Genomic DNA, 18,068 nt, shown 5'->3' with positions numbered 1-18,068 from the left:
GCATTATAGGAGAAAACTCAGAGCTGTTAATTTTGCCAAATGGAGGTTTCAAAAAGCATTGAATAAAAGGGTGCCGTTAATTGTGTCCAATGTGTATTAGGAAAAAACATTTATGTCATAATGATATTTCCCCCCATTTTAAATTCTTATTCTACAATGAAAGGTTAGATTTATGTGATTTTTTAAAATAAAAGATCGAAATGATTAGCAATGCAGATTTATTTTCACAGCCTCCTTTGATCATATTTACCAAGGGTGCCAATAATTCTGACCACGACTGTGTGTATATATATATATATATATGTATATGAATGTGTTTTTAATAAGTCTTTTATGCTCACCAGGGCTGCATTTATTTGATCAAAAATACAGTAAGATGTAATATTGTGAAATATGATTACAATTTAAAATAACTTTTCTATTTTAATATATTTTAAAATATAATGTGATGCAAAGCTGAATTTTCAGCATCATTACTTCAGTCTTCAGTGTCACATGATCCTTCAGCAATCATCCTAAAAATGTTTGCTGCTCATGAAATATTATCAATGTTGAAAACATTTGTGCTGCTTAATATTTTTGTTATGCATTTTTTTCAGAAGTTCAGAAGAAAATAATTTGTGAAATAGAAATATTTTGTAACATTATAAATATCTTTACTGTCACTTTTGATCAATTTAATGCATCCTTGCTTAAAAGTATTAATTTCAATCAATCAATCGACCCCATACTTGTGATCATTAGTGTATTTTCACCTATATTTACCTGTATTTACATTTTTTCTTTCATATATTTGTTTGTTTCAGATTCAAATTGCATACACTGTTTCCAGAGAATCACAAAATTAAAATAAAGAGTTAAAATAAAAAAAATTATTAAATTAAATCATTAAATTAAATTCTCAAATGCTTCATTAGATGGTAGGACATTTTTGCTCTGTGTTGACTGAAACTGCAGCAGTTATTTTTCATCTTGTCTTGTGTAGGACACATTCTGGTATAGATTTTTGTGTGACACCATGTTTGCCATTGCTCACATGTGTAAATAACAAAGCAGTTCTGCCATCTGATAACCACACAGATATATTTCTACTGACTGAACTGCATATACAGTCATACCGTTCAACCGTGTTGTTAACAGTCATCCATTCTGTCAGCGCACATGCCGGATACAGTAAGAGTTACTTTAGTCTGCTAATCAATCAGCGAGATCCAGAGAAACAGACACGCTTCTCTGGGCTGCTGTCACAGACTTCGTTTATCATTACAGTCAAGACTCTCACGATCTCAGGATGGCCTACTCCACATCTTCTGCTACTGCTGATCTTATGCTTTGTCTAATAGAGCACTGTTTGACATGTGAAACTGAAGAATATATCCTCCAGTTGACACAAAATTAGGACATCGAGTGAGATCCCATCCCATCTGATCCCATACACTGACGAATAAAAGCTCTGTCATGTGACTTCTGTCCTGAACTCCTGCGTGTCCATCATCTGCATTCATTCTCAGTTCTATACCTGTCTGTGCATTTGTTAGGAGTGGACATGAGCTCTATGCACCAGATGAAGACCCAGCGCTCATCCACCATGTTGTCTGACGTGAGGCAGCTGGTCAGCAGCGGGGGCAGCGTCAATCAACAGAATGATGATGGGGTCACGCTGGTGAGAAAATACATGAATCTCAAAATGTGTAGCCATTCTGATCTCTAAATATGACACGGTATGTGTAATGTGTACAGATGGTGATTTGAATGGGAAGACTTTTGGCCAAATGAAACATCACATGTGAAGTGTTTGTCTGTGTTTGCAGCTACACATCGCCAGTGCCAGTGGTTATAAGGAGGTGGTGTCTCTGCTGCTGGAGAATGGGGCAGACGTCCAGGTGTCTGACAACAACTACTGGACACCCTTACATCTGGCTGCCAAATATGGGCAGGTACATATCATTTCCTGATGGACACTGACTTTTGAAATCACAGTCAAATATGGACTGAACCAGTGCTTTGCAACTTTAGGCACATGATTGATGGTATTTTCTTCAGGTTTGCCAAACCTCTCTCAGTGATAATTTAATTTCATCTGTTATTTTATTTTGTTTTGCACTGCAAATTAATATAATGCATTTGCATGCCAAACTGTCTTTTGCAGTAATTCTTCCTTTAATTAAAGATAAACATAAAATGAATGCAAATTACATTTAATTTTATAGAGCTATACAAATTAATAAACAAATCTATAAATTAACTTAAAAATATTTAAATAAAGTAAAAAGTAAAAAAAAAAAAAGATTTACATGCCAAGCTGTCTCTTGCAGTAATTCCGTCTTTAAAGATATAAATAAAATACATACATATTACATTAATTCATAGTGTCATACAAATAAACAAATGTTTTAATTTATTTTAGTAGAGTAAATAAATGCATTTTATATTAATTTGAAGTGCTATACAAATAAACACATGCATACAATAAAAATAATTACATTTATTTATTTGTTTATTGTTTGTTTATTTCTGTTGCACTTGGTGTCAAAAATGTTGCTGACCCCTGGACATAACAAATGTTCTGGCTAATTTGAATTTGCATGAGTGCAATGTGCTATATTTCCTGTGCTTTTGTGTTAAGCCCTTTTATCAGATTGCTGTTCACGGTCAGTGGAATGTATTGACATTAGAGTTATCGTAGACCAAATACAGTTCATTAATTCACCCTCCCTTCCTGTTTTTGATTAATGAGACTTCAGCATTGCATTGATCTTACCAATTCTCTGCCAGATGCACTCAAGCTTTGAGGATCATATGAAGTACTAATGTGTTTTATATGAGTTGAATAACAGCGCTTATGCTAGAGGAGATTGATTTCTAGAGGAAAGGACGAACCTGCTGACATGGTCAAATATTTGATAGTGTTTCAGGTTGCTGATGAAGATAATTCCTTCTTTCTTCTCCTTTGTTCTTTTTGTCCCTCAGGATACTCTTGCCTACATACACACCATTCTGTTTTCCTTTTTCCTCCCCTCTTTCTTTTGTGAGGTTAAGGTTTTTGTTAGCACATTTGCAGCCCAGTGCATGGTTTAGATTTTCTCTCCATTTCTTATCCATTTTCTACTAACATGATGCTGGTGCTGGAGCCTCAACTTCAGAGCCCCTAAGGGGACATGGTTATAGAAAAATTAAAAAGAGAGATACGTACGAATCGTTGCAGTTTCCAGTTGGAATTAAAACAAGAGGCAGTAAAACTCCTACAGCTTTTATTCCTTTCCACAAAAAGTATGATTTACAGGGCTAGAGTTTTGATTAGGAAACCCTAATTTCACACAATTCATTGCACAATATTGTATTATGACTTCAAAACAATTTTTACATGCTGCAACATTTGAAAATCAATACTAAATACCCACGTAGAAGGAAGTTAAAATAGCATGATTACTTCAGCGAATGCATTTTTATATAATTTTTGCATTCTTTAACACTATCGGGTATATTTAGGATTGGGTTTGGTGTAGGGGGTATTTCCAGCACCATAGAACATTAACTTTTGGCGACACTCACCGGACATTTGAATTCTGAACTGCCACAATATGTACCTGAAGCAATGCAGCAATACGTGCCTGTATCAATGTAATAAAAATGTGTCAGGGTCACATATTGAATGATCGTTTAAGTGCCACTCACTGGACATTTCACTTTGAAACTGCCGCGAAACATGCAGTAAGGTATGAAATATCGGTGTTGCAGAAATGTCACCACAAGCATGTATTTCCAATGAGCCTGGGTTGGCATTGAAATGTAATTTTTCCTCCCATGTTTTTTTTTTAACCCCGTCGCCATGTCCATCTAGGGGGCTCTGTATGGAACAGTTCTTAAACTAAGTTCTTAAGACACACACTAGTTTGGGTTATGCAATTTGGATAATTGTATTTATTTATTTTTGTAAGAATTTTTTTCTTTATCAAGTATGCATTAAAATCAATAAGACATTTATAATGGTACAAAAGATTTCTATTTTAAATAAATGTTGTTCTTTTGAACTTTCCATTCATCAGAAAGTCCTAGGGGGAAAAAAATAAGATAAATAAATAAAAGCTTTTACAGTTTCCAAAAAATATTAAAAACTATAATAATAAGCAATGTTTCTTGAGCAGCAAATCATCATATGTGACCCTGGACCACAAAACCAGTCTTACGTCGCTGGGGTATATTTGTAGCAATAGCCAAAAATACATTGTATGGGTCAAAATTAATACATTTTTCTTTTATGCCAAAAATCATTAGGATATTAAGTAAAGATCATGTTCCATGAAGATATTTTGCAAATGTCCTACTGTAAATATATCAAAACTTAATTTTTGATTAGCAATATGCATTGCTAAGGACTTCATTTGGACAACTTTTAAAGGCAATTTTCTCAATATTTTGATTTTTTTGCACCCTCACATATTAGAATGATTTCTGAAGGGTCATGTGACACTGAAGACTGGAGTAATGATGCTGGAAATTCAGGAATAATATAATTACCAGAATTAATTAAATTTTTAATAATATTTTTTACAATATTACTTTTTAAAATATTTTTGATCAAATAAACACAGCCTTGTTGAGCAAAGATACTTTTTTCTCTCCATAAAACATTAAAAAACTATTTTAAACTGTATTGTAAACTGTATCTGTGACATGTTATTTTGGTGGGCAGATTACAGCGGTCAGTTACTGTATCCTCTGACTTTGAAGTCAGTTTTTCAGATCCATTGACTGAGCCCTGGCACCTACGACAGCACCATTTTGGTGGTCAAGGTCTATAGGACCTCTAGAGAATCAAGAGTGAGTGTGAGGCTGTCTTCTACTATATTGCTGACAGTTACAAAAATTACTGTGACTCTGGTAGATATGACATTATATATACCTATCTTGATAAAGTATATCATTATGTATTCCCAGGGTACTTTAAAGAGTACAGTGATGTTACCAAAGCACTTGTCCAAAAATAATAGTATTTTGTCCAAATACCAAATGTAATTAGTATTTGTTTGTGGAGGGTGGTCTGAGATTGCAGGGAGTACAGTGTATCTGTAGTCTCTCTCTCTCTCACTCTCTCTCTCTCTCTCTCTCTCTCTCTCTCTCTCTCTCTCTAGATAGATAGATATAATTCAATGAATGAATTAATAAATTAATACAAATTATACCCGTAATATTTAAATAATTGCATGAATAAATTCAAATTAAACCTATAAAAATGAACGAATGAATTAACATACAAAAAAATGAATGAATTAATGAATCAATCAATCAATCAGTTATTTAAAATGCAAGCTATAAAGAACCCGGTAGTCTTTGCAATAATTTCTGACAAACTTATAACTACTTAAACTTCGAAACTATGAATAGTTCACTTACAATTATGTCTGTAAGCTGAGATACGTATTCAACATTAAACAAATCACACACTTCAGCTTTAACCTTGTAATATTGCCATTTCTAATGAAGTCGGCCATCTGGCAAGTTATTCTGTTGTATTTAAGCTGTTTTTGGACACACATACACATACATACATACATACATACATAATACATCAAAACCATGCCTTCACGTTATGCATGCTATGTACACACAGTCACACAGAGTCCTGCAGCACAACTCTAGTGTGTTGGACTCTGACATACTGTGATATAGTGCCTGTCTTTGTGTTCGTAAAGCAAACAGAGGCACAGTAACATAATTAAACGGATAAGCAAACAAATGTAGATAAATATGGCTGTATATCTGTGTGCAGGCTGTAGCTAATGAACACAGTGCTGAGGGTGTGAATGTGAGGTTTTGGCAAATGTTTGGCACTGGAGGCAGGAGCAGAACTGATCTGGCAGCTGATGTTGTAGATTTAGACTCGGAGCTGATGGATGCAGACGTCTCTAAGATGTGACCTATATTTTTTAGTATTCTCTTTGAGTTCCTCTCAAGTCATGGAGATGTGTGTGTGTGTGTGTGTGTGTGTGTGATTAGATGGTGTTTAGCCATCCGTTCCCTTTAGGAATACATGGATTTATTTTAAATGTTACAACAACAACAGTAAGAAGAATAAGAATAATACCATTGTTCTTGATGATTATCAGACTTTCATTACAATATAGTTTATTTTTACTGTATTAGTCAAAAATATTGTAGTACAGTGAATGTAAGGTTGTTCAGTAAATACTGTACATTAATTTTACAATATTTTTTTTATTTTGGTGTTATGATCATTTTCCAGTCTTTCTCTGACATTAGCAATTAAATGGGCTCTTTTCTTACTGATAAGCCTTTTGGGCTACTATTTAAAAACCCTGTTTGCATGTGAAATGAAATACACCACTGTACTGTACTTATTAGCAAATAGTATGCCGTTGTTGTTTTGTTTTGAAAAATAAAAAAATCAAGATTCTTAGTATCTTATGCAATTTTGCTTGAAGTATCTTAAGGATGACCTGGGATGAAACGCAGAGCCAAAGTAAATCCTTTCTTCTCACTTAAAATCTCTTTAGAGAGCAGTGTATATATCTGACTTTCAGAGAGAATGTGTGTGATTGGAGGATCGTTCTCTTGGGTGTCACTTTCCTGCAGTAAGAAAGACAAAAGGCTGGTTCCTATCATGGGGGGATGGGTTATCTGCCTCCCCGACCCCCGATCAGAGCACAGATGGATCAATCTGCAGCAGGGCTCAATGCCCATCTCAGTATGGCCACATCCATGTGAGGAACAGCAGGGGCTGAGCTACAGAGGGAATGAGGGAGTAAATCGATTGGGCCCCAGGGAAAATCATGGCTCAAAATGATATTATAAATGCTGTCTTTAGTCACTAATACTATTTAGTAGAGATAGAACTGTTCTTTTTGAGAAGGAATAGCTCAGCCACTGTTCTTCCTTCCTTCCTATGTTGAAGATGCTTGCTTAAAAAAAAAAAAAGAATCTTTGAAACCAAATTCATCTCTATTTGGTTAGCATCATGATGAAACTTTTGAAACTTGAAGCTTTTTCTTTTTCTTTTTAACCTTCGGCTACAACTGAAAAATCACTTTTGACTTCCAGTAAGATGATTTCTACACTGACCCACTATGACTTTGGTTTTTACAGATTTGGCTGCTACTGAGCAGATTGCAGAGATGCTGATGAGAGCAGAGGAATTCTGGGTACAGAGACAGACAGACCCCTCGGCTCCGCCTCCACAATCAGAAGAGCACTGCACAGAGGCCAACCAGGACAGCAGCCTGCCTGTAAATAAATTGTATGTACAGTGGTTACAGACAGTGGTTACAGTTTCTGATTCAGAGAATGTGTTGCCAATCCATTGACTTGAACACTCTCTAGATTTGAGAGAGTTCAGATGTCAGTAGGAAGTGATTAGTGATTAGCAAATTTAGACTGACATTCAGGCTAAAAAAAACCTACTCAGGCTAGTAGGTATATAGTAAAATTATATATTTATATCAGGATTGGAAATTAACAGGGGCTTGAGATAATGCCACCAAAGTGACTAAAAATGTCCCAAAATTCAAGATAATTGCCCAGTATGAATACATATACTGTACATTTTAGCATGTTATAGTTATTCAATATTAAAGTGTTTTTTTTCTTTTTACCTAATAATATCAGCAGTGTCACCAAAAGTTCTTTAAATAAAACATTAATAAGCAACAGCAAAACATTGTGCATCTCCGAGAAACACACAATGGTGTTTTGTTACTGAATGAATCAGCGTTTTTGAGCAAATCAGTTGAGTAAATGATTCCGTGACCCATTTATCAATTAATTTACTTGCTTCGGTCCTGAATGAATTGGCTATTATGAATGAATCGTTTGAATGAATGATTCAATGATGGTGTTTTTTATTTTCATATTTAAAGTACCATTTCATTTTTTAATCATTTAATATTTATATATTCAACATTTTAAAGCTTTCTTATAGTATTATTTAGGCCATTGTAATTACAGCGTAAATGCATTTATGCCACCTCTGAGCTGCATTAAACGATCTGTGTGAATGCACCTAAATGCCACTTCAGATGCAGATTCTGTGCCACCATGGCAGTGCAAAGATGGATTTAGTTGATATTGATTTCTTTCTTTCTTGGGGTTTTTTTTTTTTTTTACTTCCTTCAGGGCTACTATGGCTCTACCCATCTCTAGGAGGGACAGTTTGTTGGAGAAGGAGGCCATGTTCAGGGACTCAGGAGGAGCTCTGACACGGCAGCCTTCACTTGATAACGGGCTGGATGGATCCTATCCCAGTGCTGCAGGAAAACTGGAGCAGGTCAGAGGAGAGTTGGAAAAATTGTCCTCTAAAGAATGTATACAAAAGTATATAGTGTGTTTTGGTCATTCATCTGAAACAAAGCATTATATATCATGCAAGCTTTGTTCCAAAACACAGTGACACGCTTACATGTAGAGTACACTCTTAAAAATAAAGGTGCTTCAAAAGGTTCTTCAAGCGATGCCATAGAAGAATTTTTGGTTCCACAAAGAACCATTCAGTCAAAGGTTCTTTCTTACCTTTTTGTAATCTGAAGATCCTTCTTTCGCCACAACAGATTGCAGAGATGCTGATGAGAGCAGAGGAATTCTGGGTACAGAGACAGACAGACCCCTCGGCTCCGCCTCCACAATCAGAAGAGCACTGCACAGAGGCCAACCAGGACAGCAGCCTGCCTGTAAATAAATTGTATGTACAGTGGTTACAGACAGTGGTTACAGTTTCTGATTCAGAGAATGTGTTGCCAATCCATTGACTTGAACACTCTCTAGATTTGAGAGAGTTCAGATGTCAGTAGGAAGTGATTAGTGATTAGCAAATTTAGACTGACATTCAGGCTAAAAAAAACCTACTCAGGCTAGTAGGTATATAGTAAAATTATATATTTATATCAGGATTGGAAATTAACAGGGGCTTGAGATAATGCCACCAAAGTGACTAAAAATGTCCCAAAATTCAAGATAATTGCCCAGTATGAATACATATACTGTACATTTTAGCATGTTATAGTTATTCAATATTAAAGTGTTTTTTTTCTTTTTACCTAATAATATCAGCAGTGTCACCAAAAGTTCTTTAAATAAAACATTAATAAGCAACAGCAAAACATTGTGCATCTCCGAGAAACACACAATGGTGTTTTGTTACTGAATGAATCAGCGTTTTTGAGCAAATCAGTTGAGTAAATGATTCCGTGACCCATTTATCAATTAATTTACTTGCTTCGGTCCTGAATGAATTGGCTATTATGAATGAATCGTTTGAATGAATGATTCAATGATGGTGTTTTTTATTTTCATATTTAAAGTACCATTTCATTTTTTAATCATTTAATATTTATATATTCAACATTTTAAAGCTTTCTTATAGTATTATTTAGGCCATTGTAATTACAGCGTAAATGCATTTATGCCACCTCTGAGCTGCATTAAACGATCTGTGTGAATGCACCTAAATGCCACTTCAGATGCAGATTCTGTGCCACCATGGCAGTGCAAAGATGGATTTAGTTGATATTGATTTCTTTCTTTCTTGGGGTTTTTTTTTTTTTTTACTTCCTTCAGGGCTACTATGGCTCTACCCATCTCTAGGAGGGACAGTTTGTTGGAGAAGGAGGCCATGTTCAGGGACTCAGGAGGAGCTCTGACACGGCAGCCTTCACTTGATAACGGGCTGGATGGATCCTATCCCAGTGCTGCAGGAAAACTGGAGCAGGTCAGAGGAGAGTTGGAAAAATTGTCCTCTAAAGAATGTATACAAAAGTATATAGTGTGTTTTGGTCATTCATCTGAAACAAAGCATTATATATCATGCAAGCTTTGTTCCAAAACACAGTGACACGCTTACATGTAGAGTACACTCTTAAAAATAAAGGTGCTTCAAAAGGTTCTTCAAGCGATGCCATAGAAGAATTTTTGGTTCCACAAAGAACCATTCAGTCAAAGGTTCTTTCTTACCTTTTTGTAATCTGAAGATCCTTCTTTCGCCACAAAGAACCTTTTGTGAAACAGAAAGTTTCTTCAGATGTTAAAGGTTCTTTATGGAACTATTTAGACAAAAAGTTTCTTCTATGGCATCGTGAAGCACCTTTATTTTTAAGAGTGTACGCCATTTAAAGCATCGTAGGTAGTATTTTAGGTTGGATGCTACCCTGGAAGGCTAGGTTTTATAATATAGCTTAAATATGCACAAGAATCTATAAACTGAACCAATCCTATACATTCACTAGCACAAAGCAATTGCATTCTATACTGATCTTGCACATTCGGAGTGATTTGTCTTGTTCCCAACGGGTAATACAGAGAAACGAGTAACATCTAATACACTTAAATCTCGTCTCACCACAGCAGGTTTGGGATTAATGCATTTGAGAAAGTCCTGGCCTGCTATTGGAGAGCAGCAAGTAGAATCAGTCATAGTTTGGAAGTAGAGAGCCTCAGTAATCTATCCCACTGCACACGCTGACCCCACTCACCCTGAGAGTGACCTCTGACCTCTGAAGAACAGGAAAATTAGTTCCCTTACTCTCAGGCCTGCAGTGCTATGTAAGCTTAAGTGTATGTGTGTATTTTAGGAAGGAGAAAGTAGATTTCACGTCTATTTGATTGATTAGACAACATTTACAATGCATGTATCAAACGTGATAGTAAAGACCTTTAGTATGTTACACAATTTTCTATTTCAAATAAATGCAATAAAAATACATTAAATGACATACCTGAATGAATATCTGTAAAAATCCTGATTGGAGCATCACTATAAATAGTGATCTCGGTGATCTTATCAGCAGATACTGTTTCCTGTGATAGATGATCGGTGACCGGCCCCAAAAATCCTGATCGGAGCAGCCTTAATAATAAGGAATGTTTTTGTGTTCCAGGTGAAACTAATGCCTCCTGCTCCTAATGATGACCTGGCATCCCTCAGTGAGCTCACAGACAGCAGCCTGCTCTATGAGATGCAGAAGCGGTTTGCTAACGACCAGATATATGTACGTAAATACACAAACACATACACAATCATTGGGCTATAATGAAGCATGCAGTTGGTTAGTGAGAAATATGTATTAACCATGTCACTTCCTAAAGCCTCAAATCGAGAATAAACACACAGTTAGGAACCCAACCCTCAGTCTAGCCTGTTCAGGAAGAGCCTTTCATTCTCTGTCTTAACTCACTCGGATGGAGCTGATGTCCGGATTCTGGCCTCTATCATACACTCTGTGGTCTTTCACCAAGCCATCCGGTCCAGTGTGCCTTTGACACACACACACACACATTGCTGCTGGATCTCTTGTCGTGAGGTCTTGGAGAGTGGCCAAGGCCTCTGATTGTAGCGTGGCCAGAGACTGGTGTTTGGATGGCAGCCCTCTAGGTCTCACTGTATTCAGGCCAAAGACTTGAGCCAGCCCTGGGGAGATGAAAAGACATTCTTACATCGACTAGCTGTTAACGGCTGCTGTCGTTACTGCTACTATTACCACAATGGCTGTTGCTACTATAAATCTTGGCTGCTGACATTTATTATATGCCTTGATGCTATTATAATCCTACAGCTGTACTAACTCAATTATTCTTGATTCTATCTCTGCCACCATGGATACTGTCAATGCCATTACCGCTATTTATATTTAAAGGGTCATATTCTACATTTTAGCATTTTATTATTATTATTTTTTCACCAAAGTCTATGTACAGTACAATGTTAGCTAAGGTTTCTTGCTCCAAACACTGGTGGTTAAGTTCTATATGACAATTGTCTACTTTCGTCTGACTCCCAGAATTGAACAGATTTTGTGAATGATATCAGTTAATGACGGGCTTACATTTTCATATAAGTGACTAACAATGGCTTGCCTGACTAACAATCTGTTGATTTGAATCGACTCGTAACTCTTAACTATTTATTTGCGTCATCATTCAAACTTTCACAGAAGTCTTCAGTAGATTGAACTTAAGTCCTTTTGACCCACTTTAGTAGGACTTCATGTGATTTCATAATTCTATTGTCATAGAAATTGATCAAGTGTACTGCCGGATGTACAGACAAGCATTTATAGTTAACTAAAATGTGCTTTTAATGTCATTTCTATTGAAAATCGTGTCATGTATTTAAATATTTGCACATTTGCAATGAATTTTCAAATTTAGAACATTTAAAATGCATTAACTTTAAATGCAATATTGAATAACACTTAACTTAAAATTATAATCGAGTACTTTACATGTGCTTTAGTATGTTATTGTACACTGAAAGAGCAATTCATAGCGTGGACAATTCAGAAAAGCATCCATTCTTGCATGTCTGTTATTCCGTCCTAAAGGAGAGTTGTCTTTTCTTGTGAATCAATGAGAGTACGATTAAAGGAATAAATCCATCTCTATATTCATCTCCCTCCTCACCGTGGATCGTTTGAGCAGGCCTGCGGTCTATGGCTGCACGCGGGCAGTAATGCCTGGCTGTCGACTACACACTGTGCTCGTCCATGACCGGAGCCAAATCTATGCTTAATGGCCGCTGCTATTCCCACACTTTACAATGGGCCATAATGAAGTCTCCCTACTGAGGTCGATATGGAGGGAGAGAGCAGAGATGGGGGCTTTTGTGTTACACTGTAATGGGATCTAATGATGTCTGTCATTATGGCAATGATGGATAGAGATGGTGATGGTTACTAATCGTTTCAAGAGAGATGGAAAGAGTGAGAGATACCAGACGTGCACTTTATAAGAGGGGATTGATCCATGTTTCCCTCAGCAGATAGGAAGTCCAGTCTGATGATGTTAGTTATTTAGTTCATTCACCTCTAGATATTCTCTAATATGAACTAGTACCTCTAAAGAGTGCTCTCTGATCTCTGATCTAACACAAGACTGAAAGTCTTGTCATAGTAAATGGGTAAAACATGTTCTCTGAGAAAGAGTCCAAGTATGTCCCTATTCATCAGATGTGCTGTGAAAGATTTGTGAAACTGACACTAAAAGGTTACTGACCTTCAGGCTGTGATTGAGAGAACACTAGTATAACACAACAGCAACCTAGTCCTCTATTCCCAGGAGGCATTGTTGTCGTCTCAGTGATAACAGGGCTTGTAATAGAGTAATCTGACTAGGAGCAAGAAATAAGGCTGGTGCAGCTGACCCACTTGAGAGATAAATTAGCAGTTGACCTGTACTGATACCCTCAGGACTCATGAGAGCCATTGTACTGCAGCTGCAGGAGGAAATATTATGTGGTGTTTAAGGGTGACATGACTTTTGTAATGTTGCAAAAGTTTGTATTTCAAACAAATGCTGTTCCTCATAACTTACTATTTATCAAAGAATCCTGAAAAAGTGTAATTTGTAAGTGTATAAAAATGTATGAAAAATATGAATTGACAATTATAACTAATGTTTCTCAAGCATCAAATCAGCATATCAGAATGATTTCTGAAGGATCATGTGACCCTGAAGACTGGAGTAATGCTGCTGAAACTTCAGATTTGCATCACAGGAATAAATTACATTTTAAAATATGTTAAAATAATAAACAGTTGTTTTACATTGTAATAATATTTCACAATATTATTACTGTTTGCTGTATTTATTTATTTACCAAATTAATGAGTATGAGCCATTTTTATCCAAGAACATTAAGAAATCTTACCAACCTCAGATTTTTGAATGATAGTGTCACTCATAAAAAAATATGCAGCTGATATAAATATAATTGTGCATATCTAGATTACTAAGTGCCTCAAACAAAACTTTAATCTTTATCTCTTTATTATCTTTCAAAGATTTGATGCCATTAATCTTACAAGTCTAAAAAAACAGTGATTAGTTCATCCTGACAAGTTGTCACTTTATCAACCTGATAAACTCAACAGTAGTTTGAAGTAGAAAGGTGTGCCCTTCAATCCCAAAAGCTGTGCAGCACCAACCAAACACAATGAAATTATTGATTTCAGCCAGTGTTTGTCATTAGACTGTGGGCATGTTGAGGCTAAAACTGGTAAAAATGTTAACCGTTAACTTTTTTCATCTTTGTCTTTTCAGACCTACATTGGACACATTCTTCTCCTTATTAACCCTTATAAGGACCTGCCCATCTACTCTAATCTTGTAAGTACAGAGACACACATTCAGTGTTGTTTTTTATATCAAATAAATGTTTAATTCTTCTTTCTTCAGCAGTATGATTTAGAGTCTCTCTAACTAGAGAACATTTTAAGCTGTTCTCTGGTTCACACTCTGTAAGCACAGCGCGGCACTTTCAATTCAAACAGGACTTGATCTCTTGATAAATTATTCATGGCCTTCCTGACAGTGATAGCCTATTCAACATACAGCGCTCACTTCCTGTGCCCTCTTCATCTACCGATAAGATCCCCACTCCTCCTTCCTCTATTTATTTCTGTATCTTCCTTCGGTTTGTTAGAGGTTCTCAAGCTTAGCGTCCGTCCAGCCCGACTGTTGTCCCCTCTGATACAGCTGGCTGTCCACAGGAAGGCAGAGTTGATGAGAGCACACTCATCAGGGACACACAGCATGTGCCACCCGCCGCTAAGAAAAATAAAAGATGACAAGATGACCATCTGTCCGCCGTAACGCTTTACTGGCACGTGAAGGGGAGCAGCGGAGTAGATGGAATGCACACACACACACTTTATAAATTATATGCAGTGGGTCCATTGGGGCGTCTGTCCCCTGTCGATCCCTGCATCAGAGACTCATTTCAGGCATGATTTCTCCAGTGTGTCCCCCAGATTGGGGCTCAGAGTCAGAATGACGCATTGAGAGAGAAGGACATGTGCACCGCCATCTGTGATGGCCTCAGATCACCATCATGCTCATGTTACATCACCTGAACCCCTTTATCATAAACTTTAATCCAGGTATGTATATCAACTCTGTCCTTTGGTACACAGCCTCCATCTTGTCCCTCCAAACTGTCCAAGTGCCTCTGCTGGGCTAATTTCCTGTCAGTCATAGCGGCTGGAGGCTAAAATCCACAATAAAAGTGAAAGATTAAAAACAATCTAACCACAGTAAAGATCTGGGCCTGGTTGCATGAAAGGCCTTATGCCAAGAAATCCCTTAGTTATAAGGTTAAGCCCTTAGTGAAACTTGGGTTGCAAGAAAAAAACCTAAGGGTCAACTTAAGGAAACTTAAGTCTGCCATTAAGTATTCCCCTTAATTATTTAAGTGTTCCCTTAAGTGTTGCTACAAAGTCCTTAGTAACCATTTCACCTTAATAAATTTATTTATTTACCAAACGAGCTCCCTTAAGTCATCTTAAACTCAGTATCTGCAGGATTTTTAAACTCAAATGTAAGACTTAAGACATTTTTTAAGACCTGCACAAATAAAATATCATATGAGCGCAGTAGGGCAATGACTGTGGTAACATATTAAACTGTAAAATGACTGTAAAAAGCATGACTTACAGGTTTTCACAAAACAACATTTTTATATAAAGTTTTAAGTAAATGGACGAGTTGTATCAATTATGATATCAATTTAAACACTTATTATTAATCAATTATTACATTAATTAAATAACAATATAAATATAATTTGCTTTAACTGTTTAGATTTTTATAATGCATTATCTTGTCGGTCCACCTGTTCACATTTACAACTCTGCGTGTTTGCAGCGTCAAAACATGGGTTCATTTTCACATTTGGTAAATTTTCTGTCATTGGTCAGCAGGAGTCGCTTTCACTGCAGAAACAAAGTGGTTTCCTCCGTAACGACTACACAAAGCAGCGCAGAAACGGGCAGCGCTCATGTTTATTTAATGTTTGTCTGTGTTTTAGTTGGTTAGGTTTGTATTTCATTATGTTCTGTTTATTGTCATAGATACGTTTATTGTGAGATGCAGTAACTATAGTAACTGCGGCGCCCATTGCCGTATGTTGCCAGAAACTACCGTGAAGCGCCTAGTATAAACACTTAGGTAAGGGTGACAGTTAAAGGGTTAGTTCACCCCAAAATGAAAATTCTGTCATTAATTACTCACCCTCATGTCGTTCCAAACCCGTAAGACATTCGTTCAATTCCGTATAAAAAATTAAGATATTTTTGTTGAAATCCGAGTGCTTTCTGACCCTGCATAGACAGAAACTGAAATGTTTTATGGCCCAGAAACGTATTAACGACATCGATAAAATAGTCCATGTGACATTAGTGGTTCAACTGTAATGTTATGAAGCTACAAGAATACTTTTTGTGCACAAATGAGTAATTAATGGCAAAATTTTCATTTGAACTACCCCTTTAAGCATATTATTTTTAAAGTATATTATAGCCATAATAAGTACTAAAGATATGTTAAAGTGTATTTATTTATTTATTTATTTTTTTTGACATAGGGGTTTAGTGTGACAAAACGCTACCCCAGCTAACAAGCTTATGTTCCAAGAACGTTTTTTCTAATGTCCCCAAGAAGCTATGCAAATGGTATTTCTTAATGTTCTCTGAATGTTAAAAATGTCCATTTTTTATATTGTTCATATTTTTTTTTCTTGGTTATGTGAACATTAAGGGGTAAGTTTCATTTTATTATTTTGTAAACATTATGGGAATGCACTTTTGAATGTTGTTTATACCATCTTGGACGAATGTTCAACTAAAAGGTTTCAGAAGAAAGTCCCATAAACAATGTTTAAATAATGTTTTTGTGCTAATGTTTTGAGAATGTTATTAACCAGATAACTGTGAATGACTGTTCTATTAAAGATTGTTTGTTCCTAACTTCGAGCAAACCTTGCCAGAACGTTCTGAAAAGTTCTAAGCGCATTCCCTGTTAGCTGGGACATTTCTGGTTTTATGTCACATGTTGTTTGTTGGCTATTTGTATTCTGAATTCATTTTCTGTCTCAATGGACTCAGTATGTTTACAAGTATGTTTATAAGTGAGCTAGAATGTTTTTTTGCATAGTTGACCTTCACACCTTCACTATGATTGTCCATGTATACATAACACAATGTGTATATGAAGGATTAAAAACACATTATGTATTTATTTTAGAGCAAGTACACAACGTTGAAGCCAAATAAATCACTTAGTTATAAGGTTAAGCCCTTAGTGAAACTTGGGTTGCAAGAAAAAAACCTAAGGGTCAACTTAAGGAAACTTAAGTCTGCCATTAAGTATTCCCCTTAATTATTTAAGTGTTCCCTTAAGTGTTGCTACAAAGTCCTTAGTAACCATTTCACCTTAATAAATTTATTTATTTACCAAACGAGCTCCCTTAAGTCATCTTAAACTCAGTATCTGTACATCACCTGAACCCCTTTATCATAAACTTTAATCCAGGTATGTATATCAACTCTGTCCTTTGGTACACAGCCTCCATCTTGTCCCTCCAAACTGTCCAAGTGCCTCTGCTGGGCTAATTTCCTGTCAGTCATAGCGGCTGGAGGCTAAAATCCACAATAAAAGTGAAAGATTAAAAACAATCTAACCACAGTAAAGATCTGGGCCTGGTTGCATGAAAGGCCTTATGCCAAGAAATCCCTTAGTTATAAGGTTAAGCCCTTAGTGAAACTTGGGTTGCAAGAAAAAAACCTAAGGGTCAACTTAAGGAAACTTAAGTCTGCCATTAAGTATTCCCCTTAATTATTTAAGTGTTCCCTTAAGTGTTGCTACAAAGTCCTTAGTAACCATTTCACCTTAATAAATGTAAGGGACCAAAAGAGCTCCCTAAAGTCATCTTAAGCTCAGTATCTGCAGGATTTTTAAACTCAAATGTAAGACTTAAGACATTTTTTAAGACCTGCACAAATAAAATATCATATGAGCGCAGTAGGGCAATGACTGTGGTAACATATTAAACTGTAAAATGACTGTAAAAAGCATGACTTACAGGTTTTCACAAAACAACATTTTTATATAAAGTTTTAAGTAAATGGACGAGTTGTATCAATTATGATATCAATTTAAACACTTATTATTAATCAATTATTACATTAATTAAATAACTATGTAAATATAATTTGTCTTAATTGTTTAGATTTTATAATGCATTATCTTGTCGGTCCACCTGTTCACATTTACAACTCTGCGTGTTTGCA

At 36.0% G+C, this 18,068-nt stretch overlaps 2 protein-coding genes across 4 annotated transcripts in view; both read left to right on the top strand.

The window, feature by feature from the left end:
* Positions 1 to 1,543: 1,543 nt before the first annotated feature.
* On the top strand, positions 1,544 to 1,972 carry LOC107702968 (unconventional myosin-XVI-like). Its single transcript, XM_016505446.1, has 2 exons — positions 1,544 to 1,663; positions 1,812 to 1,972. The coding sequence occupies exons 1-2, from the start codon at positions 1,547 to 1,549 to the stop codon at positions 1,953 to 1,955; spliced, it is 261 nt and encodes an 86-aa protein (XP_016360932.1). The 5' UTR covers positions 1,544 to 1,546; the 3' UTR covers positions 1,956 to 1,972.
* Positions 1,973 to 7,107: 5,135 nt separating this feature from the next.
* Positions 7,108 to 18,068, top strand: part of LOC107702933 (unconventional myosin-XVI-like) — a 99,816-nt gene continuing 88,855 nt past the window's right edge. For 2 of the 3 annotated variants that reach the window (XM_016505384.1, XM_016505402.1), the window contains exons 1-4: positions 8,565 to 8,692; positions 9,568 to 9,718; positions 10,884 to 10,994; positions 14,044 to 14,109. In XM_016505384.1, the coding sequence (XP_016360870.1) occupies positions 8,571 to 8,692; positions 9,568 to 9,718; positions 10,884 to 10,994; positions 14,044 to 14,109 (450 nt within the window). In that variant the 5' untranslated portion in view covers positions 8,565 to 8,570. Of the gene's footprint in view, positions 7,256 to 8,130; positions 8,282 to 8,564; positions 8,693 to 9,567; positions 9,719 to 10,883; positions 10,995 to 14,043; positions 14,110 to 18,068 lie in introns of those variants that run through there. The other variant, XM_016505392.1, reaches the window with a different exon arrangement.

This window comes from Sinocyclocheilus anshuiensis, unplaced genomic scaffold (genome assembly GCF_001515605.1).
Source record: "Sinocyclocheilus anshuiensis isolate Anshui unplaced genomic scaffold, SAMN03320099.WGS_v1.1 scaffold1094, whole genome shotgun sequence".
NCBI lineage: Eukaryota > Metazoa > Chordata > Actinopteri > Cypriniformes > Cyprinidae > Sinocyclocheilus > Sinocyclocheilus anshuiensis.
Note: the sequence above shows the minus strand (reverse complement) of the source record. Positions and strands in the feature narration are given on the sequence as shown.

Excerpts from the sequence above, each read along its gene's own strand:
- LOC107702968 (XM_016505446.1), top strand. The coding sequence starts at position 1,547 with ATGAGCTCTATGCACCAGATGAAGACCCAGCGCTCATCCACCATGTTG. Across the intron at positions 1,664-1,811 it reads ATGATGATGGGGTCACGCTG|CTACACATCGCCAGTGCCAG; the intron begins GTGAGAAAATAC and ends CTGTGTTTGCAG.